Source organism: Asterias rubens, chromosome 21 (assembly GCF_902459465.1).
Source record: "Asterias rubens chromosome 21, eAstRub1.3, whole genome shotgun sequence".
Taxonomy (NCBI): Eukaryota; Metazoa; Echinodermata; class Asteroidea; order Forcipulatida; family Asteriidae; genus Asterias; species Asterias rubens.
The window spans coordinates 10,555,456-10,582,704 of record NC_047082.1 but is presented as its reverse complement, the minus strand read 5'-3'; the positions used below and the strand labels follow the sequence as shown (position 1 = coordinate 10,582,704).

The window sequence follows — 27,249 nt, the reverse complement described above, 5'->3', positions numbered from 1 at the left end:
AACAAAACCCAAGGGACACTGGGCCGCGCCGTGAATACAGTACAGCTGGTGTTAGATGCAATTGTGTCCGCCATGCAATACTGTCCGCTCCGGACACTTTTGCATATGCAATAGTGTCCAGGGCTATGCAAAAACCATCCGGTGGTATATGTACATGACTGTACATGTATGTGCGCGCGTAAGCGAGCGTGCATACACTGAGCCTATCCGTATATGCAGCATGAATATTTACGTTTAATAATTATGATGCAGCGAATACCCAACCAACGGCCTAATCATTTCCCGCGTCATTCATGACATGCACTTAGCTTGTAAAAAATGGCGAACGTGTTCCGTCAACCAAGGGCGTTTAATTTACTGCAAGGACGGTTTTGCACTGGGCGGACCGAACTGCATATGCAAATGTGTCCGGGCGGACACAATTGCATTATGCACCAGCGTCCGGTGGACACGATATCATTGCATATGCTAAACCGTCCGGCGAACATTATTGCATATGCATTAATGTCCTCCTGATAGTATTATATTGCATAGAGGACATTGCATGCGACACACACCGGCCGATCGGGGAAAAAACTTGCCGATGGAGGGCGACATTTCAGTTCAGTGCGCGTTTCTCAATGTCCTCCTTATGTCCAAATGTTCTGTCGATGTCATGGACTCAAGTTGTGTTGTTAAAACTTTTGAGTTTGACTCAGGCGACGTATACGGTCTCGAGTCAATCCTTCTGCAGAATCACAACCTACCCGCCGCTTTCCTGTACGCTTTCCTGCTTGATTATTTGGTCCCGACTTGCCAGGTACGTCCTCTTATTTTTAATTGAAATAAACTCAAGTTCAATCAAGGATACACACACACACACAGCTTTAGTTAGCCCCTTTGTGTGGCCAAGGATAGCTGAATCCTTAGCTATCCTTGGCCACGCAAGTGGGGCTATTAAGCTTTAGTTAGCTCATGGACTCATGGTCTTTGAGGTAGACTAGTTGTTACATGTAGCCCTTCAGCTGTCCTCATTTTAAGTTTGCTGTACAGATTTACTTGTTTCAAACAACCATAGATAGGAAATCCTTCCTTCATGTTTCAATGAGTACAGTACGTAAGTTAACGTTGATAATTAACTCGGCAGGATCCTTCCCTTGAGTCCCTTGAGTTGACTGGGAAGATTGTCAGATTGTTGGTTTAGTTCATATGCAGATCGGACCCAAAAAAAAGAGAGTGTCTTAAACTGTAAGTGTAAGCACGGCGCAAAGTAGCCCACCTTGTTGAGCTGTTAATTAATGGCTTCGCTTTTATCATCGGTCTCATCACTGTAATGGTGACAGTGATGAGACCGATGTTTAAAGCGGAGCCATTATTAACAGCTCAACAAGGTGGGCTAGGCGCAAAGCTCCATGTTGGTCTAAGTCTTAAGCTAAGTGAAGGATAACTATATGGTCATGGATAAGGTTTATTACTACAAACCGCAAAGGATCATCATGGGTTTACTATCGGAGCAAGAGCGCCCTCACTCGGCAGATACTAACCACATATGTCATGTCACGCGCGCATATTATTCTCTGACTGTTGTTAGTAATGACTAATGTTATTATTTTTGATTGTCACTTTTTCTTGCATGTACGTTTTATCATAATCTGATAAGTGATGGGAGGTGGTGATCATTGTGCTGTTTTTGGCTGTAAGAATGACCGACGATATCCAAAGAGGTAACTTTCTGTTATAATTATAAAGTTTTGTTGTTGTCATGCAAAACGGTAATCGCGACTGGACTTGATTTAATAGCTGCGACCATCCATCTGCGACTATGTGCCACTAGTCACCCAGAAAATAGTCTTGGTTCCAAGACCATTGGTGTTGCGCGGTCACACACAACCAATTGTGATCTATGCACGGCGAAAACTGTACACGATTGTAATGAACGAATGTAGCGACAGTTTTTGCCATGCATAGATCGGAACATTGGTTGTGTGTGACCGCGCAACACCAATGGTCTTGAAACCAAAACTACCAAGAAAACAGAAAATGACCTCAAATTTCTTGGCAGAAATTTCTTCCATTTCTTTTCCCTTTCTTTTTTAAATAGTTCTCATCTGGTGGAGTACAATCCATTACACAAGCTGCCATTTTGAACCTGAATAAATAAACTTAGGATATATAGGCCTAACATTCAATCCATCACCTAAAAAACTCTCACCCCAAAGACAAAATCTAAACTTTTATTAAACTTATTCACTAATATGAACTGTTATTTATTTAAAAAGAAAATCATAAAATTGTGTTATGTTTCCTCTTATTTTCATACATGTAGACACGTCATTAAAGATCATGTAAGTTACCTAAGGTTCCACACCTGCAGGGAGAAGTTCTTTCCTCTTTGGACCCGACTTCTAAGACGGCAAGATTTCACAGTAAAATCAACAACAGTGGTCTGCAGCAACCATTTTAAATATGGTCAGCCCTATCCCGATGATCTGCACCCGTCTTTATTCTTGAAGGGATACAACTCACCTGAGACGCAAAAAAGAGCAACACCAAAGAAGAAACGAGCATCGGACCTTTCTAGCCCACAGCCACCCAAGAAATCAAGACGTTTGTCATACACTTTATACAAATCCGTCGGTATTCAGGTTGGACATGAAGATATTGATGCATTAGTCGATGACAGGCACAGGACGCTGGAGAACGATCACAGTTACCTTCATCGCCCTTTCCATAACAAACCGGTCAGTCAAGCGTATGTGGCCCACCTGGAAGATGAACTCGCTCAACTTAACGAAACTTGTGACAAACTCCGGCAAAATCTACTCGAAGCTAAGATTGACATAAAAAGACTTGAAACTGAAGTCAAATCTACAACCAAACAGCGCTTTACAATTGGAGACATTTGTCATTCGAATGAACTCATTATGTCAGCACCTATGCCATGTAAGCACCTATTGCCCTCTCTTGACGTGAACGGCAACTAAAAAATGAATCCGGGGAAATTCAGTATGTTTATTTTATTGTTTAAACGCTCTTGATTTAACTGCCCATGTGGTTATTGTTGATTAAAACAGTTAATTTAAAATAAAAAAATTAAGTTTCTAAAATTTCTTATTTTTCATTTTAGACTGAGGTGTGTTATAAAACTCATTTGGACTGGCATAATGGTTTGGTAAGTTGATGGATTGCAATACGTGTCATCGACTGCCATCGTTGATGTATTAAAGGAAGAGGTTGCCTCGGATCGGACGAGTTTGTCTATAAAAAGGGTTTGTAACCGTTTTTTATAAAATGCATATGGTTGGAAAGATGTTTTAAAAGTAGAATACAATGATCCACACAAATTTGCCTTGAGATTGCGTGGTTTTCCTTTTACTGTGCGAACTAACACGGTCGGCCATTTATGGGAGTCAATAATTTGACTCGCATAAATGGCCGACCGTGTTAGTCGACGAGGTAAAAGGAAAACCGTGCAATTTATAAGCATGTATGTGTGGATCATTGTATTCTACTTTTACAACATCTTTCTATCCATATGCATTTTATAACAAACGGTTACTTTTCAAAGACTAACCCGACCGATCCAAGTGTACGCGCTGCGCACGCATTTTTATCCCTTGTTAGTGTATCAAAGATGGCGTTTGATGACGCGTATTGCAATCCATCTATAGTGCACAAGTCTCCCTCGGGCTTGTGAGTGCGCAAAAGTTTGTCACTTAATTTATTTACCGAACTTTGCCAGTCAAATATATGTGAATACTAATAGGCTAAGGTGTCATTGGATTTTATGCTTTGAGCAATTTGTTCAAAAGGAATGAAACATCTTGTGTAAGGAACATAGGAAATTAGTTTCCATAAAGGTACTGATATTAACATTATTTTTGTCTCCACTCGGCCCTCCACAAAAGAGATTTTTGTTCTAATTGATTTGCTGCCCTCTGTTGGGGAAACAGAGTCATTTGACCTTTGCCCTGTACCACGGTCGGTAATGAATCCTAAATTTGCAGTGTGATTTCCGTAAACACATGATCTATTTCTGCTTTTTATTAGTGTAAGTGTGTGAGCAAGGTAAGTTTTAAGGATTTTAAGCACAATTTCTGGTTTGAAATGTATGAAAATTGTCTAATGTACCTGACGTTTGAGGATGGCAGGTTTTTGGCCAAACGTCAACGTGCCAAGAATGGATGAATTGAATGGATGGCGCCTGTCTTGTTGAACTTGAACTGAAGACCAATGCACTGGATGGACACTGCTTGCTTCCAAATGAAAGCTAAGTAGGTTCGAAAAATAATTTGTAAAAGCTGATTTATTATGATAAAAGGCAATTGCCTTGAGGATATTTTGAGCGCTAACTCAAATCCAAAAACCTGTAAATACGAATAAGTAAGACTATAAAAAGTAAAAAGAGCGGTCCTACTATTGCCGTCAACTCGCCGAATTGCCGTCAACTCGCCGTCAACTCATTTTCGTGCCGTCAACTCATTAAATTTACATGAAAAATCTATAAAAAGGGGGCACGGAAGTGTTAAGTCGGGGCTAAACTACATATTTCTCATGGTTTTCGGTACAAATTCATTCACAAAAACGACTTTGTGTTGATAAAAAAAAAGTACCAATCATTGACATCTTGGGCCAAGACTAATCATTGTGAAAAAGCAAGATGGCGGCCGACATATTTTTGGCTTCGTGAATTTTTTTTCACGAGAAAAAAAAATCAATTTTTATTCCGAAATATGACCTAAAACTTACGCGAATGGGAAAAGTTTCCGTATGGCGCCACCACTTTTTTCATTCGATATGAAATAATATAGTATCTAATTTACCTCAATGAGATATCCTTTTTTGTAAAAATTAGTGAAAAAGTGGTGGCGCCATACGGAATGTTATCCCGCGAATGCTCTTTGAGCTGATACTTTACAGTTCTATGCTTCTTTTGTGGATTTTAAATGTATATTGGAGGAGTTGACGGCGAGTTGACGGCGCAAGTGAGTTGACGGCGAGTTGACGGCAAGTAGTAGGACCCAAAAAGAGTAAGAATAGTCTAGACTCACAGTCACAGTCACACTAGAACTTAGAAGAGTCTAGACTTCTGAGTTGTCTATTTTTTTATGAATAATTAAGAAGGAAAGAGGAGCAATGTTTTTTGTGTGAACACAGGGGGGTAAGCCCTCCATTTTGGATTCATAATACTTGGCCTTGCACTTGCAGCCCACTTCTTTTGTAAAAAACAAAACAAAACGGCTGCCTCTGGCTGGGTAGTAGGCCCTACGCTACATAGGTTTGAAAACTTAAACAAGTAAAACTTCAGTGGAAGTCTTAATTAAACTACAGCCAATTCAGTGAGTGCAGTTTCACAGTTCGTAAATGTACATTCATAAATACCTCGGACAGTTTAGCTATCGCAACTACTATTCCTGTTGTATTGGTGGAGAACGTGTCACGTGGGTGTGTATAAACCTTTGTTTATGACCAGTAAAAAGTGTTGAAACATGGGCATGGCACGCGAGCTTGCACCTGTGCTTTTAAGACGGTTTCTTCATTCCTATTGGTCAAGAGCAACGGCTGAAACAGTTGTGTCACATCACGCGATATGCGCATTGCGCACAGCATTCCCTTATAAGGAGTTGTTTACCCGAGGGCCTTGACTGGGCTTTACCATTTCATAGCTGGAGGGGTGTTGTGTAGAAAGAAATCATTCAAAAATTATAATTTTTGCATTTATTTTACTTTTTGACCAAAAAGTGTTGATGTTTTTTGACCGATAAAGTATTTATGAATGGGAATCAAAGAGTGTTGAATCGGTTTTCAACTAGTGGTTTAAACCCGCCGAGGCCTGGTTCTTGATAATTTTATTTGGGTTTAAACCACTCATTGGGTTTAAACCACTCGTTGAAAATCTCTTCATCACACATTGATTCCCTTATTAAGAAGTCAAATGATAACGCAAATTTATTTGGACTAATAAGATTCTACGTGGAAAACATGGCGCTAGGGGACCACTACTTTAGTCCTCCTGGACCAGTTGCCCCTACTGTGTAAATAGCTCTTGTATTTTGCTTTTGTGTTTGTAAGAGCTTGAACTGCTGCCACCATGTAATGCCTCCTGCTGCCATTTAGAGAGCAGGGATGAGATTGTTCGGACTTTTGGCTGAATTCAGACTTTTTATGTCACCCTGGTGAAAAAAATCAGGCAATATTTTTTTCCACAATTGAAGAAATTCTGCCAATTTGTCTACTTCTCTAGTGTTTTGGATACTGTTTCCAAAAGCTCCTTGAAACCTTATAACCCCAGGGGAATACCAAACAGTAGAAATGGCATTATTTCAACAAACCTTTGAATGTTTATCCAAGTTTCAGACTTTTTCATTAGTAATGACTCTCACCCCTGAGAATGAGAGCGGGACTCAGCTTGTATAATGAACTATGGTATTTTTAATCACGCTCACACTTGGCTGCCATGTTGATGGAAAGGTACATGAGTGATGGGTTGGACTCTAGAGGGCGCTACAGTCCTGTATGTATGCATGTGTGAAAAGACCTTTTTAGCATATACCAGTGCGCAAGCGCAAACTGCCGAACAATTTGCATGCTGGTCTAGCTTGTGTCCAAATTTGATAGCTAGCTAGACCAGCATGCACCTTTTTCCACGTCTTTTGTGCGTACCGAGTATTTGCGATAAGGTCTTTGTGACCCATGTACACTATTTTGACGCTGAAATATAGCATGAGCTGATTTTTATCTTCCTTATCATTTTTTATCTTCCGTGGGTGGCATGGTTGGCTTGTGCGTAAAGCGCTCGCCTCTCACCAAGGTGACCCCGGTGTCGATTCCCGGTCGGGGCCATGTGAGTTGAGTTGTGCGTTGGTTCTCTGACTGTGCCACGAGGGTTTTCCAGACTATCCGGTTTTCCTCCCTCAGGTAGCCTTGCTCAAGGCAGTCGAATTATTCACTCTGAAAAAAGACCGCCGCTGTATAGAAACCCACCCGTATACACTGTGCGTAACATCGCACGACACGATGCCCCCTTACACTATCCGCATGCGTCGGCTGTCGGGCCGACAGCCTTCTAGGGTCTGTGTTGAAGCCACTGACCTCATTACTATAATTAGTGAAGAGTTTCCATGGTCAGCTCATTACCATAATGCCCGCGAAAGACGAGACATGTTTACATCACACACCTCCACCACGGATGCTCAGCGAGCATGATAGGGTCCAAAGGTCGTGATAAGGGAAGTGCTTGATTGGACGTCAAAATGAATAATTCATTTGCCTCACATCCTGTGTTGTCTGATATTCATGAGCTGCATACTAGCATATCTGAGAGCCCCCCCATTTTTTTTTCATGAAACACATTAAATCCGGAAGTTACAGACCCGACAAGGCTTCTGCATGCGGTTAGTGGTACGAGTGCGGATGACTTGTGCCCACAGTAGTCGTACGATGTGACAGTGTGTATACGGGTGGGTCATGCGGTGTGATTACACGCACCACGCACAGGGTATACGGGTGGGTTTGCAACGGCGTCTTTTCGGAGCGAATAATGCGACTGCCTTGAGCAAGGCTATCCCTCAGGAAAAATCAAACACTTTCGATCTTGGCTGTGCTCCGTGGTCATAATGGGTTGATGTGGCTGGCAGCTGAATGCGCCGCGTCCTTCGCAATTCAGCTCTACATGTAGCTGCGAGTAAGGACGATTAGCCCCGAAAATTATTATTATTATTATTATTATTATTATTATTATTATTATTATTATCATAGGATGGTTAGGACATATAGACCCACTAAGCGTGGACCACAAAAGATGTGGGAACCAGATTCAATGAGAAGAGCAGTTGCTGCTATCAAAAGTGGAGAGGTGAAAAGTCTGCGACTTGCATCAAAGCTGTTTGAAGTCCCCAAAACCACATTGGCCCGAAGATTGAAGAAACTCGCTAATGTGGATGCTCCATCAGCACACAAAGCAACAGCTCTCACCACAGACGAGGAAGACCAACTATCTCAATGGTACTTACATGTAGTAGGCCTAGATCAAGAGGGAAACACGGCTGTTTGGGATCACCCTCAAAGCTTGTCTGTGAAACAGCAAGTGCCACTCCAGTTTTTATTTGTTTAACAGTTGTGCTTCTAAGATTATTTTAATTGCCAATTGAGATGTTTATCACCAATTAACTCATTCCAGTACAATGTTCCAAGCTCCTTTGGTGGCTTGGGTTAAGTTTATTTTTATGCAGACCACTTGCCCCATGTACGGGGTAAGTGGTCCGCTTTTTGATGATTATGGATGCGTTAATATTCTTAATTTTAATTAATGTTATTGATTGCAGCTTTTTTTGTGTTTTGCAAATGTATTAAACATAGTTTTACCCGTTTCCTGCTTTATTGAGTTATCTTTAAAGTCAATGATGCTAAAGTGGTCCACTTGCCCCATCCTACCCTAGACTATTTTCAGGATCACGAAATCCAATACCAAAAACTTGTTATTACTTTCAACAGGCTAACTAAGGGAGTTGTATCATCTTGTGACAAGCTACCATTCTGTGAAGTGTGTGATGACCAGAAGGAAGTGGCCCCTCTACGCTGTCTCGACTGCAAACAAAACATCTGCACTAACTGTCACAAGATACACCAACGAATCTCTGCAACGTCACACCACTTAGTTACTGACATTCAACAAACTGAGCCAACCAACCAGCAACATCGCTCAAAATGCCCCAGCCATAATGACCAGGACATTCAGTTGTATTGTACAACTTGTGCCAAGTTGATTTGCCGAAAGTGCTCTGAAACTGACCACCGTCATCCAGAACATGAGTACATTGATTGCGCCAAAGCTTCAGCGAGCTTGAAACAGTCTTTAGTAAAATTCTTTGGCCCTCTCGAAACCATTGCACAATATTTAAGCATGTCCTCATCCATTGCCTGCAAGATTGAAGACAAACTTGACTCTGCAGTTGAAAGAACCATCAAAGACGTCAAGAGCAAAGCAAATGAAGTCAAAAAAGAACTAATCGCCCATGAGAACCGTCTAATTGACAAAATTGTAGGTATCCAGATAGACCGCAGCGTTAAGCTTGATGAACACAAATGGTCTGTGACGAATCTCTCACAGCAGGTACAACAATCTGTACGATCAGCGAGAGAGGCTTCCCACACCCTGACCGATGAAGCCTTTGTAAATCTTTACCCAAGTATCAGTGAGGCGTTGGAAACCCTCACGACTCAAGATCTACCTCAGATTGATGCCAAACTGTCTTGCATGAGATTTGACAGCGGTCAAAGTGACATTAATCTGGGCCGATTGGAACTAAAGGGAAGGCATAGTCCTGGAGAGTTCAGTGCCAAACGCAGCGTTTCTTCGGTCTCGGATGAGGTTCTTTCCCCTGACTACGACAATGAGGGTGTTGTTGTCTGTTACATGTAGGGGTTTAGGGGTACCAATCCGCTGTGTTTCAATGTAAATCAGAAAGTCTGATATGATAATCCCCATCCCGAGGTGTGTCAGTGAACGATTTCCCTTGTATACAGTTGTAGCAGAGCAAAATGCTACACAGAATGTTTCAACTGCTGCCCAAAATTTGCATTCAGTGCGCACAAAATAGGTTCAGTCTCAATTTTTGCTGAGAAGTCGTCTTTGTTTGATCGTCCATGCTTATCGGAGACCTGAGGTGCCTCTCGCTACTTTCGTAAATCCACAAAACCGGCCATCTGAACCCTTTCGACAGGGTGGAAGCCTCCGCTGCACCTATATATCACAGCTTATAGACGACCTCAACGCCATCGACCTACAACATGATCAAGCTGTTCAAGCTGCCCTGGATCTGTCTGGATGGCAGAGACGAATTTCTAACATTGGACAAACCCATGGTTACAACGTCTCGAGCCAAGTTCGGCCCAAGTAGCGTCAACTAAACTGCTCACAAAAAGTAAGGAAACTTTTTTCAATCCAGTATATTTGTTATTATTTATTACTCTCTTTGTATATGGTATATATCAATGCAAAGCTGAACTGTTCCTCTTTAAAATGATACCACATTTGCAATGATTACATGTTGCTGAACTTGGTTACACGAATAACAATGAGGCAAAGTCACAAATCAAACGTGCCAAAATTACTGTTGTCTGTGAATGGTCAATAGGTAATGCTCCATTATCAAACCGATCAAGCTTTTCAGAACCATTAATGGTTTACACAAAGATTTGCACCAGTGAGCTCATCAGAAACAAATAACCCTCATCTCTTGAAAAACACCTTGTTTGATGGGTATTTGCAAGACAATATTCTACAGCCGATTGCAGTCCCATACTTGCAGACTCTTGGACCAAAAATGCCATCTTTCAAGATGACAACGCTCGCCCCCATCGAGCCCGACTGGTGACTGACTACCTGAACAATGTTGGGGTGCACCAGATGGATTGGCCCGCTAACAGTCCAGACCTGAATCCCATGGAACATCTGTGGGACCAGCTTGGCCTCGCTGTCCGCGCCAGAACCACCAACACATCAACTGTGGCTGACCTAACCAGGTTCCTTAATGAAGAATGGAACGCCATCCCTCATCAGCGCATCACAAGACTTTTGTGCAGCATGAGAAGAAGGTGCCAGGCTGTCATCAACGCCTCGGGATCATCCACTCATTACTGAACTTCTTGTATCAATAAAGTGTATTAAGATCAGTAAGTTGTCTTGCTCTATACCAAACTTCTTGTCTCAATAAAGTGGATCGAGATCAGTAAGTTGTCTTGCTTGTTTGAATTACAGTGTCAATTTGATTGTTCACATTTGATTTGTGACTTTGTCTCATTCTCATTAACGTGGTCAAGTCCAGCAACATGTAATCATTGCAACTGTGGTATCATTTTGAAGAGGAACAGTTCAGCTTTGCAATGATATATACCATATACAAAGAGAGTATTAAATAATAACAAATATACTGGATTGAAAAAAGTTTCCTTACTTTTTGTGAGCAGTTTATAATATAATTGTACTGGACATACTTGAGTACAAGATTTAGCCTCTTGTAAATCTAAATCAAGCTCTGCAACAGAGGAGACGTTATCACATGGCCGATCAAACGAAGACGACTTCTCAGCAGAGTTGTTGTGGCAGGTGTTATGCATGTGCGAGAGTAAAATACCCAGCCAATGCAGCACAGCTTGCATGTAAACCAGACAGAGTCAACTGCACTTGTACATGTTCAAAGGCGTGATACTTCACAGAGGCAACAAAGGCAACGCGCCATTTGTGAGTTAGACTTGAATAATGTCTGGTATTGTACCAGACATTATTCAAGTCTAACTCACAAATGGCTCGTCACAATGTAGCGCTTAGATTTGAATTCCTCTGACTATAGAGACAGTTGCTATGTCACATTATTCAGGGCAAGCCTTTGCATAGCAACCTCCAGACGAGCAAACCCTTGTACCAACGTGCCATGCAGATCTGTGTATTGGTGTTCCCAGACCTACCAAGTCTCACGCAATAGGCGTGAGACTCGCGCATTTGGGCTCTGTCTCACGCTCACACGCACAGCAACCATTTTCTCACGTATTGGGGCCAGACCGGGAAAAAAAAATAAAAATTTACGACAATGCATTGCCAAATCGCGCTTGTGTGTACAAAAAATGCAATCTACAATGTTTGCACTACCGATTCAGATTGCTCGCAGTTTATCAGAATCATCAACTTGAGCTGCCATACAAACAGAGCGCAAATTTGGGGGGGGGGTGAGCTTTGAAAAATCTCACGCATAGCTGGCATCTGGACTTGGCATCTCTGATTCACCCTCTATTACGTAACTAAGCAAAAGCTTGCCCCTAATTATGTTACATAGCAACTGTCTCAAATTTAAACTTAAAGGCAGTGGACACTATTGGTAATTGTCAAAGACTAGTCTTCACAGTTGGTGTATCTCAACATATGCATAAAATAACAAACCTGTGAAAATTTGAGCTCAATTGGTTGTCGAAGTTGCGAGATATTAATGAAAGAAAAAAACACCCTTGTCAAACGAAGTTGTGTGCTTTCAGATGCTTGATTTCGGGACCTCAAATTCTAAACTTGAGGTCTCAAAATCAAATTCGTGGAAATTACTTCTTTCTCAAAAACTACATCACTTCAGAGGGAGCCGTTTCTCACAATGTTTTATACTACCAACCTCTCCCCATTAGTCGTTACCAAGTGAGGTTTTATGCTATTAATTACCAATAGTGTCCACTGCCTTTAAGTGGTAACGTGTGATCAAGCTCGTCACTGTACCAGAAAATGTTCGAATCTAAAACGCAAATGGCTTATTGCCTCCATGGTATGCTACAGTAGAATTTTGCAATGTTCTCTCAGAGTTATCTTTTACCAAGGAGAAAATGCCTTGGTGCCCTTGCCCTTTCAAAAACAAAAATGCAGTCCCGTATGCAGTGTTGTAGCTACACCAATTGTAGTGATGGACTCTAAATCCAGTGGGAGACTTTTGGGACACTTGGTGGCAGCAGACTTACCAGGTAAAATCCATTGTTCTCGGTAATGTGCGCATGCTCAGAACTAATGGACATTTAACTGGTAAGTCTGCTGCCACCGAGCGTTCCCATTCAGTCCACCAAGGGCGAGCGGTTGAACTAAATGATTCATGTTTAATATAAATGTATGTGGGCCATCTTCACTGAAGTTGATCAACGTGGGGAAATCTGTGTTGAGCACAGTGTATTTTGCTCGAAGTGCTAGGTGAAATTTGTTAGCTCTGGGCAGGCCCATGAGTTATGTCTATTTATTAAGAGGAGTAACGTCTATTGTAATGAATGTTAAATTTACTCGGATATTTAGATTCAGTTAAGCATTAGCTTTCCATGGAAAGCTACCAACATGAGTGCTTTTAGTAAAACGGGCATAGCTTCTCTTGGGAATTATCAATTTTTTTTTTTTTTTTTTTTTTTTTTTCAGAGCAGGAAAGAATGTTTTTTTGTGCTTCACTTGGGTTTTGAGTGTCGGTTGTCATGTTGTTTTTAAATCATAAATCTTGGTCAACTTCAATATTATTGGGTGTTTACTTTGTTGGTGTTATGTTTCGAAATCTATAACCAATTTGGTATTTAAAAAGTTAGAATAATAGTAATATAAAAAAGTTATGAATTTCATACTGAAATATTTTTGTTTTCATTTATTTCTATAATAAATATTAGTAAACACCCAATAATTATTTTATTAAATAATTATGACTAACATAATTATGATTTTTGAAAACTGGTCAGATTTGGCTCTGCCTTTCTTGTGCAAAAATGTTGTAGATCGGAGCCCAATTTCATAGAGCTGCTAAGCACAAAAATTTGCTTAGCATGAAATTTCTGTCTTGATGAAAACAGGATTACCAACCATATTATTTACACACGATTTTCTGGATAAGCAAACAACAGCTGAATACCACTAACAAGCAATATGCAACAAATTAAATTTGTTTTTGGTAAACCTGTTGTTATCAAAGAAAACATGTCATGCTAAGCAAATTTGTGTGTTTAGCAGCTCTATGAAATTGGGCCCTGGTGTTGAGGTATTATGATGACGTACTTTCATATCAGTTAGTGAAGTAATGTCAGTGTACAATAATTTTACCGATACACCGATCTGCGTTGGAACACTGTATACTCACTTTCCCAATTCATGCGCTGTTTAAGACACATCAGTGCATAGTTAAACACAAAAATAGTTTAAGGCAGTGGACACTATTGGTAATTACTCAAAATAATTATTAGCATAAAAACCTTTCTTGATTACGAGTAATCGGGAGATCTTGATAGTATAAAACATTGTGAGAAACAGCTCCCTCTGAAGTGAATTAGTTTTCGAGATAGAAGTCATTTTCCACGAATTTGATTTCGAGACCTCGGAATTAGATTTTGAGGTCTCGAATTCAAGCATCTGAAAGCACACGACTTCCTGTGTTATCTCGCAACTTCGACGACCAATTGAGCTCAAATTTTCACAGGTTTTTTTTTTTGTGCATATGTTGAGATACACTCAGTGAGAAGACTGGTCTTTGAAAATTACCAACAGTGCTGAGAGTCTTTAATAGGTGTTCAATTTGCATTGGTGATAAAGAATATTCATATTGGATTTACCCATACACCGATGTGTGTCAGCACTGTATACTCTACTTTCCGGAGTTCTGTGAAAAAGAAATCATAGGGAATTAATACTATTGTTAATCCCGGATGCAAACTTTAACATTGTAATGGCTTATGAATAACCGATGATTGATTTAAACTCATGTGCAGTAAACCCTCGTTATAAAAAGCACAGTTATAAAGAATTTTTGCTTATAAATAAAGAATAATATAAACTGAAGTCCCAAATCTCTTGTTCTGCGGTTGTTTTTCTTTTGTTTGTGCTTTCCTCTCATATAAGAACACGCTCCTGTAATACAGAGTTAGACAGTTCTGCCGATATTTTAGAGTCAACTGTACAAAATAAAATTGTCTTACGGGGGAGGATAGGACAATAAGCTTGATTGTGGCGACAATAAGTCTCGTTTGGCTTTGGATGTGGATTTTACAGACTCTTTGACTGGTCCTCTGATTTTTAGCTTCTGTAAATCGCTCATTTTGTTGTTTGGAATTGTCCCTTTACTCTTTACAAGAGTTATTCAACAAAACCAGCTTAAAGACACTGAGCAATTACCAATAGTATATCTTACGCCTATGTGTAATGGTGATTTGGATGTAATTAATTTTAAAAAAATATATAAAATAAAATAAAAAATACAACCAGCGGACGGTTTGCCGGCATTTCTAAAAGAAAAACAATTATAAAAGAGCGGGCCATGTTTTGAAAAAAAAAACAATTTATTTTAATTAATACAATAAATCCTAATGTGCTTCTTAAATATCTTCCGTAATTATTCATCAAAAAAGCGTTTGTTTTATGGTTGGAAATATTATTATAAAAGAATTTCAGATTTTGAGGCATTGCATGGTGATGTATTAATGTACTCTCTTAATGTAAAAGAGTGAAAAACACTCGTTTTGTCCGCCATACCACTCTCGCAAAGAGCCACATGGCAGACAACTCTTTTAAGAGTGAAAAGGCAGGTATTTTCAACTCGATTTAGAGTGAAGTTCAGTCCAATTTCACTCAGAAAAAGTGATTCAGATTGATTTTCACTCTCAAAAGAGTGAAAATGCGAAATTGCCACCACTCGGACAAGAGAGCTATGCTCTCTTTGATTGTCTTGCAGCAAATCTATCTTGGACTCTCGATCTTGCTGGGTAGTTTTATGTTCTTTTGAAAACATCTTACTATTTCTGCCTTGGAGTAGATTTTTGGTGACTTCTCAGTTGTAAAAAGAGATGCCCTGCTTTTAATTACTACCTGTGCGGAAGGTTAATACAAAATTCACATATTATTTTATCCCGTCAATTAATTGTAGTATTTTGTGTAATTTAATTACAGAACACGGTCCGCTATTTCGAATTTTCACAAAAAAAGGTGCTCATTGCAGATCGAAAATATTATTGTTGAATAGGGGGGGGGGCAAAGAAAGTCACTGCATACGTTTCGTAAATTACTCAAACTGTTATATTTTTAACATAGGAAATTACTTGGTAACGAGCAAATAAAGAGCTGTTGATAAATAATTGTAAGAAGCGGCTCCCTCTGAAAACGAAGTTTTGAGAAAGAACTTATTATTTTGCACCCCCTATAATATTTGAATCTGAGAAAGACTTCACTTTCAGGCCTGAGATCTTTTGCAGGCATCTATGGAAGCAAACATTGTTCAATAATGGTGCTTGTCTTAATTTTTTTTCTTGAAACTTCGATGACCATTTGAGCCCAGCAAATTTCACAGATTGTTTTTACTTTATGTACGGGACTGGTGAAACACCAAGTGGGAATTTGTCATAGTCCTGCTGGTTTTAGAAAACGTTGTCCCAATCAGGGGAATAGCCCTGTCTAAATAAGAACATTGTGCCTTTTATTTCTCCAAGAGCAATATTTGGGCAGCTCTGTAAATACACGTGTTTTAGTTATTGTAATAATTAATTGATTTTGGTTAAAGCAATCAGACCAATTTCTACATTATGCGTTGATCTAATAAGTGCGCTCGCGTATGACAATAAAATCGATCTCGGCAGATTATTAATTTGTAAAAATAAATAAAACATAAAACATAACAAAAACCTGACAATAGGGGGCGCTATGACTAGAAAGTGTCGCTGACTTTGCTTGCCCATAATCAATCTGTAATGCAATGTTTATGCACGGACGGATGAAGGGAGCGAGCGTTTTCTAGTCGCACAAGCACAAACAGTGTAGTAGTAAAAGTCAACCTTGGACAAAATTATGCACGGATTTTGACAGACGAACTGAGCACTTATCCAGAGATATTTTGTTCCAAAAAGTGGTCTGCCTGTTGGAGGAATTCATAGAGATACGACTGAGTAATGCCAGAGGTGACCGAATCCCCGAGAGGCGCTATGGGTAAGCAAATGAAAGCTGGCGGGGGGCCGGGGGAAAGAATGTTTTCGACCGTGCTTTATAAATTGCAATACACGGTGTGAATGTTGAAGGATGGGGCGGGCCTTTTATCGGGTCGACTTGGTTCGGTCCCTTGCTCTCTTGATGGGGTGTGATCCTGGGATGGGCCCTTGCCCGAACCATAGAGCAAGGAACAGAAAGAGTCCAAACGAATATCGGTTGTGGGCATTGAACTAACTTGTAGTTTGTGTACTTGCATTTTGCTCTATTCTATTCTATGCTTGTTTTCTTCTGCATACATTACGAGTGACGAGTTACAATTGTTAGTTTTTAAAAGTATTGACGAGTAATAAATAATACATACATACAATTTATTTTGTAACTGTTCCTCTGAGTCCCCCTGACCCTGAGTCTGAATTGACAAAAACATAATTAAAACATTTGTTTTAAACTGAACAATAATAAATCTTTAGTTGGTTCTGCTTGATTCCAGATGGCGCCACCACTTCTTCATCATGCCATTGAAAGATATCCCTTTTTGTAAAAATTAGTGAAAAGGTGGTGGCGCCATACGGAAAGTTATCCTAGAGCATTACAATCAATTATTGTTTAAAAAAAAAATAAGAGTGAAAAGGTGTCTTTGCTTGTTTGTTGTTCATGTCGCCTTGTGTGGGTCTGGCGGGTGCTTGTGGTTGGTTGAAGCATGGAGGAAGGAACTAAGGAGCTCGAACGAAGGGACTTCAAAAGCCGAACCTGTGGTACCGCAGTCGTTTAATGACACCTCGTAATCACCAACATACATGTACCTTATACAAACAATGGGCGACCTGGCGTATGTGAGTTAGCGCGTGCGCACTTGTACTTGGTTCTTCACTCAACTATGGTGCCGTATTTTGTATGGATATACAAAGAAAAAACTACTTTTTTGAGACCTGATCAAATTTGTGTACACTTTCGCCCACCAAATCGAAAAACACAATTGAACACCAACCACGCAAGTGACAGGAAAGTCGCAAAAAATGTAAAAATATGCTATGATATTTCCATGTAAACACCACAAACGGTAAATGAAAACGAGTATATTCACAATTTCTTGTCTCCAATGATTCAACTTTACACGAAGGCCCCGGTGCAGAGTGGTGGTACCACACCTTCTGTACAAAGAGATCTAATCCTACTCGTTAATCGGCCGTCCAGCTGGAGGTCTCCTATCTTTTTCCACTGGCCAGACAGGGGCATTGTCAGGGTATTCTTTGGTTACTCTGCAGTTTTGCGGGTCGTTCAAACTCGATCCTTCTCTTCCTTCCTCCATGGTTGGAGCATGGATGGAGGTAGAAAGTTGGAGGTAGAATGTTTTCAGCCACAGACACACGTAATATGGAGATCACCATTCTAAATCATGTTATAAGAGCGGCGCAGGCAGCCTTCTTTCTTGTTCGTTTGAAGTGTTGTCCACACTGCTGTGTGTAATCATTGAGCAAAAAACTTGCACTGTTGCTAATCATTCGTCGTTGAAGTATGACCCGGGCTTCATGGATAATGCTAGCTTTTAGTCAAGGTGCACGCGGCGGCGGCACCCCCAAAATGTCACGCATGAAAAAAGAAAGGCGCGAGCGGCGAAGCTTTATCAACTCATTGTTTTGCTACTGATTTTGGTAGGAGACTGCCTTCGAACTAAGCAGTTTTTCACTGTTCCCTTCCAGCTAGCTGTTTGTACAATGAGTTATTGAAAAGTGCCGAATCTGAATGTCTGGTTTAAACTTATTAGGCCAACTCCAAAATTGTTTGACAGTTTGTAGACTTTTTGTGAATTAAAGTAGTTGTGGTCGGCACTGAATGGGTGAACCTATGATCATGTCCCGATTCTGAAGGTTTATATTGCTTTTTTCCTCATTGAACAAAGTGTAGTAATTTTGAGCTAACCATTCGTTGTTGGTCAACTGCATCCAACCTCTTTCTGCAAAATAAAATCACTGAGAATCACACAAACTCCACTTGTGACATATTGTTCTAGTAGCAACCCAACAAAAAAATGCATTAGGCCTATAAAATGCCACAATGTCAACTCATTTCCTTGTTTAAATATTTTTTTTTATACAGTACAAAATCATTACCATTTTAGCTATAAAAAAATTATAATTTCCTTCACATTGAACGCACTGTAGTTTAGAGTTGCTACATTTGTTTATCGTTGGTTGGGATAATAAATACAATACATGCATTGCAATACAATACAATACATGTACATGACACATGTAGACCATGTTCTACATTTTACATGTTTTAAGTATGTCACCAAATGAGAACAATTTTTTTTATTGTAAACTCCTTAAAATTTGACTCCTTGCATGAAGACGGCTATTGTAAAAACATTTTTAGCAAAGTTGTCATCAGAATGATCAAGCTGGGCCCCATAACATTGACATAAATGGTAGGGGAGGGGGAGGGGGACTCTGCTTACAGCTGTATTAAATGTGAACCTATCTCTATTCAGTCAATCAATGACTATACGTAGTACGTGTAGCGTACGCTCAACCTGAATATAGATCGTGTTCACCCATTGATCTTATTATGTGTGCATTACATGATGCACTATGGATTTTCTTTTTTATCATAACAGGCTATTGCACCACGGTGTGATTGCTGTCGAGTCAACACTATGAAAACTAGATTTATTAGCGCTGCAGAATGAAATTAAAATTTATATCCTCGGCCAAATATTTGTACACACTCCACTGTACACATGGTATACAGGCGCACAATGTGTGCTAGTGTAAGCTATGATAGTGTGTGTACGCTGAACAATGTAGGGTAAGCTCCAATGATATTAGGGGGGGGGGGGGCTAACTTGCTCAATGAGCCATGTATTGTACAATTAGGCTTGGAATGTATTCTTGAATAGTACCTGTAGTCTGGTAGTAGCAGTAGTGCCAATAATGGTTATTGAGTTGAATTTGAAGGCTCTAACAATTATTTAGTGTCCCTTGCTTTTTAAATTAAATCATCTCTAAATGAATTGATTTTGTGGACTAGTGTCCACTTTTTGGGTGTAAATTCTTTAAATTCCTGTTCAGTCTGGTCTTCAAAGGTGAAACCAATTATTAAGATCAATGCTACAATTGTATAAATTGTGTGTACAATGTATGTTAATTTTGTCCAGGTCATTTCCAAACAGAACATAAATTTAACTCCCATGCTTGCAAGTTCTCTGATTTAAAGTCGGTCAACAGTGTTAAAAACAGGCATGTGATTTTTCATGAAGTTTAGCAGTTTCCAAAGCGAGAAAGAAATGTAATCCAACTTTTGTTCAAACCTGTAGTGTTGTATTGTGATACATGTTGTAGTGTAAACGTGTAACATCTGAGAGGTTTCCGGTCTTGAATAAGGGGGGATCCACACCCGCAAGCGGCTATTTTTCAGGAATGTTCACATTCGTTCAATGTCATCTTCTGCGTTTTATACTCAAAGTGGGTTTGAAAATAGTCAATTATTTGCAACGAGATTCAATATTTTCTTTACAATAATCCCAGCAACCATAAAGAATCCACGCCCTTTCTAACGAACCACCGAGCAGCACCACAGCGTGTACTAATCCAGCGCAAATATGAGATAAGATTATTTTTATGATCCCACCGAGTCTAATCGCTAGAAGCGTTTCCAATATCAATAATTGCACCTTTCAAAACGCCATCATAACCATCCAACAATACGGCCTGAGCCTCTATAGCCGCTGCTGGCATTATTAATCACGTTCTCTTCGTACCCACAACTGAGCCGGTTCATTAAAGATAAGCTGTGCACTCGGGCCCCTTATCATGCAGCCATCATCTCTACTGAGTTCCCCTCCCTGCATTTTTTTTTTTTTTATAGCGATCATGAATGTTGGAACTCATTTCAACCAAAAGCATGACTTAAGAGGCTATATACTATTTATCCTTCCACCCTGTGGTTTGATTTCAACATGTAAGCAGAGCTGAAAACTCTCCCTGGTTCTGCTGAAAGTACCCGGAAAAAAACCCACATACAGTAAATCAAAAGTTGAAAATATTTTTACTTTGTGCATCACCAAGCTAATCCGCATCATCAGTGTACATGTAGGCAGCATGCAGAATCAGAGTCCAGCTTTCTCCAGAAGACGATCAGAGCATAATTGCTCAAATTTGTCCATTCTACATGTTCTATCGAGAGATAATGTAGGCTTGCAGTCCTAATAAAAAGATTGTAGTGGCATTTATTTAAAGAGTGGTTACCAATCCCTTTTAAGAGAAAAAACACCTTTTTATTGTAGCACTGACATGACTGATTCTACACCTTTAATAATAACATCCCTGAGAAAACCAGGCATGCACATCCAGTCGGTCTGTCGCTTGTCGGAGAAACAGCAGGCAAGAATTCGACTAACATTAACATTCGACTAACATCAACAAGGGAGCTGTGGGAAACACAACACACAAGTGCGTTGCACTTTATAATCGGACGCATAACATTCAAGATTGCAACCAAACAAATAATGTGACTCAGTATACATGTAACTGGATTTTGAGTTTGCAGACTAGATTTGACTTCATGCCTTGACTTCGCTCTTCAAATGGGCACAGCAATTTTACCTCCAGTAAGGGGCACAACTATGAGAAAAATGTAAGTTTGTGTTGGTAGTGTGTCTGTACATGTACACGTATAAATAATTAAACAATTTTTAGATAGTGCTTTACGGAGGGCATCTCAAAGCACTTTCAACATTATATAACCCCTGGTCACTGGGCCTTAATTCATGTGATACCTTGTTTGTAGAGGGCACCACAGCAAAAGCACAGGGCACTACGGCATTTGCGATACATGTAGGTGCAGTGGTTTATTTCGAGGCCTGTGACTTCAAACCTGGTTAATTAGTTGAAATGTTAATACCGTCATGTAATGCATAATTGATTGGATCGCATACATTTTTTAACACCTGCTCATATATTACTGTATAGTGGGTAATGAATAATTTACATCTATTCATAGCCTAGCCAGAATGATCACTGAGAGAAAATATATCGTAAAATCGACGAGGGCAATGAATAATTTACATCAATGCAGTAAGCATGACTGTTAATAAACATTTTTTGTAGCATGATGCATACACAATTTGAACACTAGTCCAAGGTTTAAGCTAGGATCTGGTATAAAAGGGTGTCCAAAATGGCTGGAAATTTAAAAACTGGAAGTCCAAATGTACACGTACAATTTACATGTTAAAGGAACATGTTGCCTTGGATCGGTTCAGTTGGTCTTTGAAAAGCGTATGTAGATGCATATGATTTGAAAGATATTAAAAAAAATATATATATAATGATCCACACAAGTATCACTCGAAATTGCGAGGTTTTCCTTTTATCTCGTCGACAAACACGGTCGGCCATTTATGGGAGTCAAATTTTTGTCTCCCATAAATGGCCGACCGTGTTAGCTCGCAAAGTAAAAGGAAAACCACGCTATTTCGAGGCAAATGTGTGTGGATCATTGTATTCTACTTTTTAAACAACTTTCTAACCATCATGCATTTTATAACAAACGGTTACAAACGCTTTTGCATTGCCTTCTGCTTTGGGTGCTTTGGGCTATATAAAAGCAGTTGTTGTAAGATGAATACGGTTGTCTTGGAAATGTATTTTTTTTTTTAAAGTAGAACATGAATAGCTAAAGAAAACCACATTTCCATGGATATTTGTGTGAAACATCATTATTCTACTTTTAAAAACTTTCCAAGATTAATAATTCTATATAACAAGCAATATTTAGCGCCCAAATCAGAAGGCTATAAATAACTCTGGAAAGAAGCTGGTGGGTTCTTATTTACAACCAGTTCTTGATTGCGGTACTCGCTGCCAAAACATCTGATTCGATCTGCCTCTAGCTACCGGGCAACCTCGGTAGTCTAGTTGGTAAGACACTGCTCTAGAATTGCAAAAGGTTGTGGGTTAGAATCCCACCCGAGTAACATGCCTGTGATATTTTTTTTCACAGGACTCGGGGGAAGTACTGAGTATACAGCGCTATTAACACACATCGGTGTATACATGTAGGTAACAACCAAAATTAATATTCAGTATCCCAGATGCAAATTTAACAAACATATTATACGACAGTTCTTAATTGTGTGCTCAGAAAAGTCACTGTGAAAAATTGATAAGATGATAAGCTGTGTTTGCGCATTGAACAACCGCATAATATTTATCTTGGTTTGTTTTCTGAAAGGACACCTTGTGCAAATAAGGTGTAATGTTAGTAGGGGCATAAATAATGCAGCCTGTAATACATCCGGTTCAAGCCCTCTCCAAGAAAAGGTCACACTCCGCAGAATATACCCTTGGGATTCCGTTCTTTTCATCCAGGCGCGATATCGCTACGCGCTTTGGTTGTGGATGAACTTGAGTTCTACAGTGGCGTGGTGTGCAGTGAACGATGCGCAAACGTTAGTGAGTCATGTTTGTTTTTGAACATTTCAAAGTCAATGTTTTATGCATGGTGTTCAGTGATGAATTTTTCATAATGAAGTACAAAATGTGCATAAACAAATGATGTAAGTCATGACACAGTGTACACTGTACGTATACATGATGTACGTACATTATTAATTCATACACTAGCCTTGAACTTCCACTCTTGGAGGGACACGGCAATTTTAGGGCCACTTCTAAATATACGTATGAGGACAATGTAAATTTGTAAAAACCCTTGCAAAGGGCAGCTCAGCAAAAGCACAGGGCACCACTGCATTTGCTGTGGGTGCCGTGGGTTACATGTAATTCGAGGCCTGTACTGGCCTGGGGAAATTGGTAGTTTGATTTGAACAGATAATTTTTAAGTTTTTGTTTTTAAAAGTATGCGCAGTTACAAATGAAGACTGTAAACTGGTAAAGCCAACCAGTTATTTTTAGCTAGGGAAATTATTTGTTCCACATCAGTGTTTCTATACATTAGACATGATAGAGCAGGCTTCAGGTAAATACGTTCATTTACATGTACGCAGTGTATGGACATCGGTGGATTTGGTAAAAGGGTGTTCAAATTTGCTGGAAAATTACAAACTGGGTGTCGCAATTTTTCACTTGATACCTACATGTAACTGTAGTTGATACATTTCAAATGTATGCAAATAAAACAACAATACATGTACAAGTAAAACATGGTGATCAAATTTTAAACAGGGTGTCCACAAGACACCCAGACACCCCTCTGGCTAACACAGGATACACATTTTATGTAAATTGCATAGCCGACATGTGTACAGAATGCACATGAGAAAAAGTTCATGGGATCTACTACATTGTAGATCCAATCTAAATGAGAATGTGACGAAGCATCCCGTCTCTCCTCATCCCAAACGATCCCTCATTGAGGATAAGAGGATAGGACCATCTCGTCCCGTTGCCTCCTCGTCCCAAGAGGAGCCAATGCCTAATTACAGTCGGTTGTAAAACGAGTGGGTGTGGACGGGTGCTTAGGACGATGTAATTTGTATCGCAGCCAAATTACACATCCGCGGGAAGGATTATTGTGGGGTCGGGCGCCCCCCGTAACTAAATCATGTGTGATTAAAAAAGGTAAGAGGAGAATTAGTCATGATGGTCTGGTGTATTGTGAGTGGGTTTTCAAATGAGAAAAAAAAAAGGCCAACTGCAGTGTGTTGTGTGTGTATCACTTCGTCGTCATCACTTAAGGCGCGGAGGTTTAGAAATACAGTAGGATGGTAGGGGTTAACGAAGAGGAGTGGAGGCTCCCTTGGCAATGCCGGGTTTGTTTTTTTTCAAAATGAGGAACAAACGGTTTGATTTGAACTTAAAAACATCGTAAAATTTAATGTTTATTTGCAAAGCAATGAGGTACATGTTGAGGTACATTCTTACATCATGTAGAAGGGTAGGGCTGTTAACAGAGTGGAGTGGAGGATCACTGGGGAAATGCCGGCGATTTTCAAAATGGGGAACAAACCTTTCATTTTTGAATTTTTACAAACATTCAAGCTCATCAGAAAAAGTTGGATGATGAATATTTGTTGGCAGAGCAGGAACTTGCTTTGTACGTACATACATGTAGATAATGCAATTTGTTATTGTACCTATTAAAACAAAATGAAAAAAAAAAAAAAAAATCTTCTCCCACCATTGGCTTTTGTTTTTTGACTGCATTAGGCACTTTCAACGGCGTATTATCTTGCATGATTGCATCGCAATTAGAATTTTATTTTATTTTTTTTATTGCCGTTATGTTGCACTGGATTCTACCTCAAAGCTGAAACTGATTGAAGAGGCAAACCAAGTTCAAGTGTTATGCATACTTTGTAACACACTCCTGTATTACAAATGCAAAGGTCTCTTAGCTCTGAGGAATTCTTTCCGAGATGGATTCTCAAGGGACTATAAGTGGCAGCAAAGAGGTTGATACAAACTGTGAACCTGTGAGGTCAAAGGTCAAATTGGTTTACAATTTAAGCCAATTGGACCATGAATTGGCAAGAAAGGAATTTGTAAAAAGTGTGAAATTCAATCTTTAAAGCCATTGGACCCTTTCGGTAAACAGTGTTGTCCAAGGCCCACACTTTGTGTACCACAACTTCTATATCAAATAACAAACCTGTGAAAATTTAGGCTCAATCGGTCATCGGAGTCAGGAGAAAACAACGGAAAAACCCACCCTTGTTTTCGCCGTGTCATGACATGTGTTTCAAATAAATCCGTAATTCTCGTTAACGAGAATTTATATTGTTTTGATGTTTTCTCAAAAAGTAAAGCATTTCATGGAGTAATATTTCAAGAGAAGTCTTTCACCATTGCCTTCTGTAAACCATGTAAGTTATTTGTAAATCTGTGAACTTTACTTTTTTTCTGTACCGAAAGTGTATAATGGCTTTAAGACAGGATTTTTTTGTTTTGCTTTTTCAAAAAGTAAGTATTTTAAAGTTAAATCAATAATCAATATCATTTAAATACTTTGGAAAGAACAGGAACATTTCTTGGGGTCATGTTTAGTGCAGAAACATAAAGTGTGTAATGTTTTATTGTAGAAATAAATGTAGGGGGCCTGGGGCCTTTTTATTGGGGACCGAGCGCGGAGGCGCCAGGTTACTTCGAAGCCTGAACAATTATACAATATGAATGGTGTACTATGCATTAAAGATATGTAGAAAAGAGTTGGATTTCATTCCTCTCTGCATGTAACATGTAAGCTTGGCATTCTAGATGTAAATATGCAGCCTGTTCCACCCTTATGAAAACTTCACACCTCTGAAGCAGCAAGTCCAGAGAGATAATAATTTCTGACCGCAAAGATGACACCTCCATCTCCCTTTACATGTGTATGCGTGTAGGTAGGCCTGATGAACAGGTGTGCACTGTATTGTACTGTTTTCATAACTGTCAAACCAGGATCCAATTTCATCTAGCTGCTTAAAAGCACACAGAGTAGGATACATAGCCATGGAGTCCTCCATGATGTAGCTAAGCACTGCAAACCATTTCACTAGACACTAGGATTTGTGACTGGTGTTAATCCTGCTCACAGGACTACATAATGCTAAGCAATGATGCACAGCTCTCCTGTATGGAATTGTGCCCTGTTGATGTATCTTGAAATTGGATCCTGCCAGTGAACTTGTCAGTTTACCCATAGGTTTACTAATTGACCCTCATTCCTTCAGGCTTCACTAAGCCTCTACAACTGTACTCAACTGTTAAAGGTATCCCCTGTTTGGTTTTAATACCTGTTTGGTTGTCAGAACCGTTGAATTGTTTTAAAGGCAGTGGACACTATTGGTAATTTCTCAAAATAATTATTAGCATAAAACCTCACTTGGTGACAAGTAATGGGGAGAGGTTGATGGTATCACACATTGTGAGAAACGGCTCCCTCTGAAGTGCCATAGTTTTCGAGAAAGAAGTAATTTTCCAAGAATTTGATTTCGAGCCCTCAAGTTTACATTGTAGAACTTGAGGTCTCGAAATCAACCATCTATTCGCACACAACTTTGTGTGACAAGGGTGTTTTTTCTTTCATTATTATCTCGCAACTTCGACGACCAATTGAGCTCAAATTTTCACAGGTTTGTTATTTCATGCATATGTTGAGATACACCAAGTGAGAAGACTGGTCTTTGACAATTACCAATAGTGTCTACTGTTTTTAATACCCGTTTGGTTTTTAGAACCGTTGAATTGTTTTAATCCTATTGGTACACATGTAGGTTATAGGCATAGTACCATGTGAAATTTCATTTCAGAAGGTGATCGCGTTCTGTGGAGAAAATTTATCGCTGAAAATCCGGAGCGATTGTATTCCATCATTGTCCATATGATACACTTATGAGAAAGTGTAGGACAGTAACGCTTACTCAGATTCAAATTTTGGGGCATAAAAACTGATACCTTTTTACATTTTGTAACCACATAACATTACTTGGAAGTGAAGCGAAACCAAGTAAGTTTTTTGTGCCACTGACATGACTGATTTGAAGAGAGATACCATTACCAAACGTAAACCCTCCCTTTAAACCAGTGCTGTGATACGTATACCACTGTTGTGATAATGACCTGTGATAATGACCTGTGATAATGACCTGTGATAATGACCTGTGATAATGACCGTCAGTAGAAGCATGGAGCAATGCTCTATGGTAGAAGTATCCTTGGCAGTTTGGGGACCTCGGATTCCTCTACAGTATTGCCTCTGTGTTTTTGTAGTCTTCACCTGTTCAGATTGTTCCTTTCAAAATGTGTGCTGCACCCAGTGTTCATTACACTCCCTAAACCCCCTTCACACTAGTATTGATTGAC

At 39.6% G+C, this 27,249-nt stretch overlaps 3 protein-coding genes across 6 annotated transcripts in view; all 3 read left to right on the top strand.

The window, feature by feature from the left end:
• The first annotated feature begins 385 nt into the window (after positions 1-385).
• Positions 386-3,063, top strand: LOC117304882. The gene is made up of 3 exons (XM_033789524.1): positions 386-799; positions 1,640-1,703; positions 2,306-3,063. The coding sequence occupies exons 2-3, from the start codon at positions 1,642-1,644 to the stop codon at positions 2,961-2,963; spliced, it is 720 nt and encodes a 239-aa protein (XP_033645415.1). The 5' UTR covers positions 386-799; positions 1,640-1,641; the 3' UTR covers positions 2,964-3,063.
• Positions 3,064-3,120: 57 nt separating this feature from the next.
• Positions 3,121-9,921, top strand: LOC117304881 (E3 ubiquitin-protein ligase TRIM33-like). 4 transcript variants are annotated; one of them, XM_033789522.1, is made up of 3 exons: positions 3,121-3,151; positions 7,738-7,983; positions 8,473-9,921. In XM_033789522.1, exons 1-3 carry the CDS (start codon positions 3,144-3,146, stop codon positions 9,398-9,400), a joined length of 1,182 nt encoding a protein of 393 aa, XP_033645413.1. In that variant the 5' UTR covers positions 3,121-3,143; the 3' UTR covers positions 9,401-9,921. The 4 variants fall into 4 exon arrangements, with proteins under 4 accessions (XP_033645413.1, XP_033645414.1, XP_033645412.1 ...); XM_033789523.1 differs by lacking the exon at positions 3,121-3,151 and adding an exon at positions 3,965-4,047; XM_033789521.1 differs by lacking the exon at positions 3,121-3,151 and adding an exon at positions 3,974-4,030.
• A 6,286-nt stretch (positions 9,922-16,207) lies between these two features.
• The window catches only part of LOC117304459 (dystrobrevin beta-like), a 71,084-nt gene continuing 60,042 nt past the window's right edge, over positions 16,208-27,249 (top strand). Inside the window, exon 1 of the mRNA XM_033788933.1 lies at positions 16,208-16,441. Coding sequence (XP_033644824.1) covers positions 16,405-16,441 — 37 coding nt within the window. The 5' untranslated portion in view covers positions 16,208-16,404. The remainder of the gene's footprint in view (positions 16,442-27,249) is intronic.

Coding starts and splice junctions, on each gene's coding strand:
- LOC117304882 (XM_033789524.1), top strand. CDS start 1,642: ATGGGAGGTGGTGATCATTGTGCTGTTTTTGGCTGTAAGAATGACCGA. Junction 1,704..2,305: donor GACCGACGATATCCAAAGAG/GTAACTTTCTGT, acceptor TCATACATGTAG/ACACGTCATTAAAGATCATG.
- LOC117304881 (XM_033789520.1), top strand. CDS start 4,213: ATGCACTGGATGGACACTGCTTGCTTCCAAATGAAAGCTAA. Junction 4,254..7,737: donor TGCTTCCAAATGAAAGCTAA/GTAGGTTCGAAA, acceptor TTATTATCATAG/GATGGTTAGGACATATAGAC. Junction 7,984..8,472: donor GAAGACCAACTATCTCAATG/GTACTTACATGT, acceptor TACTTTCAACAG/GCTAACTAAGGGAGTTGTAT.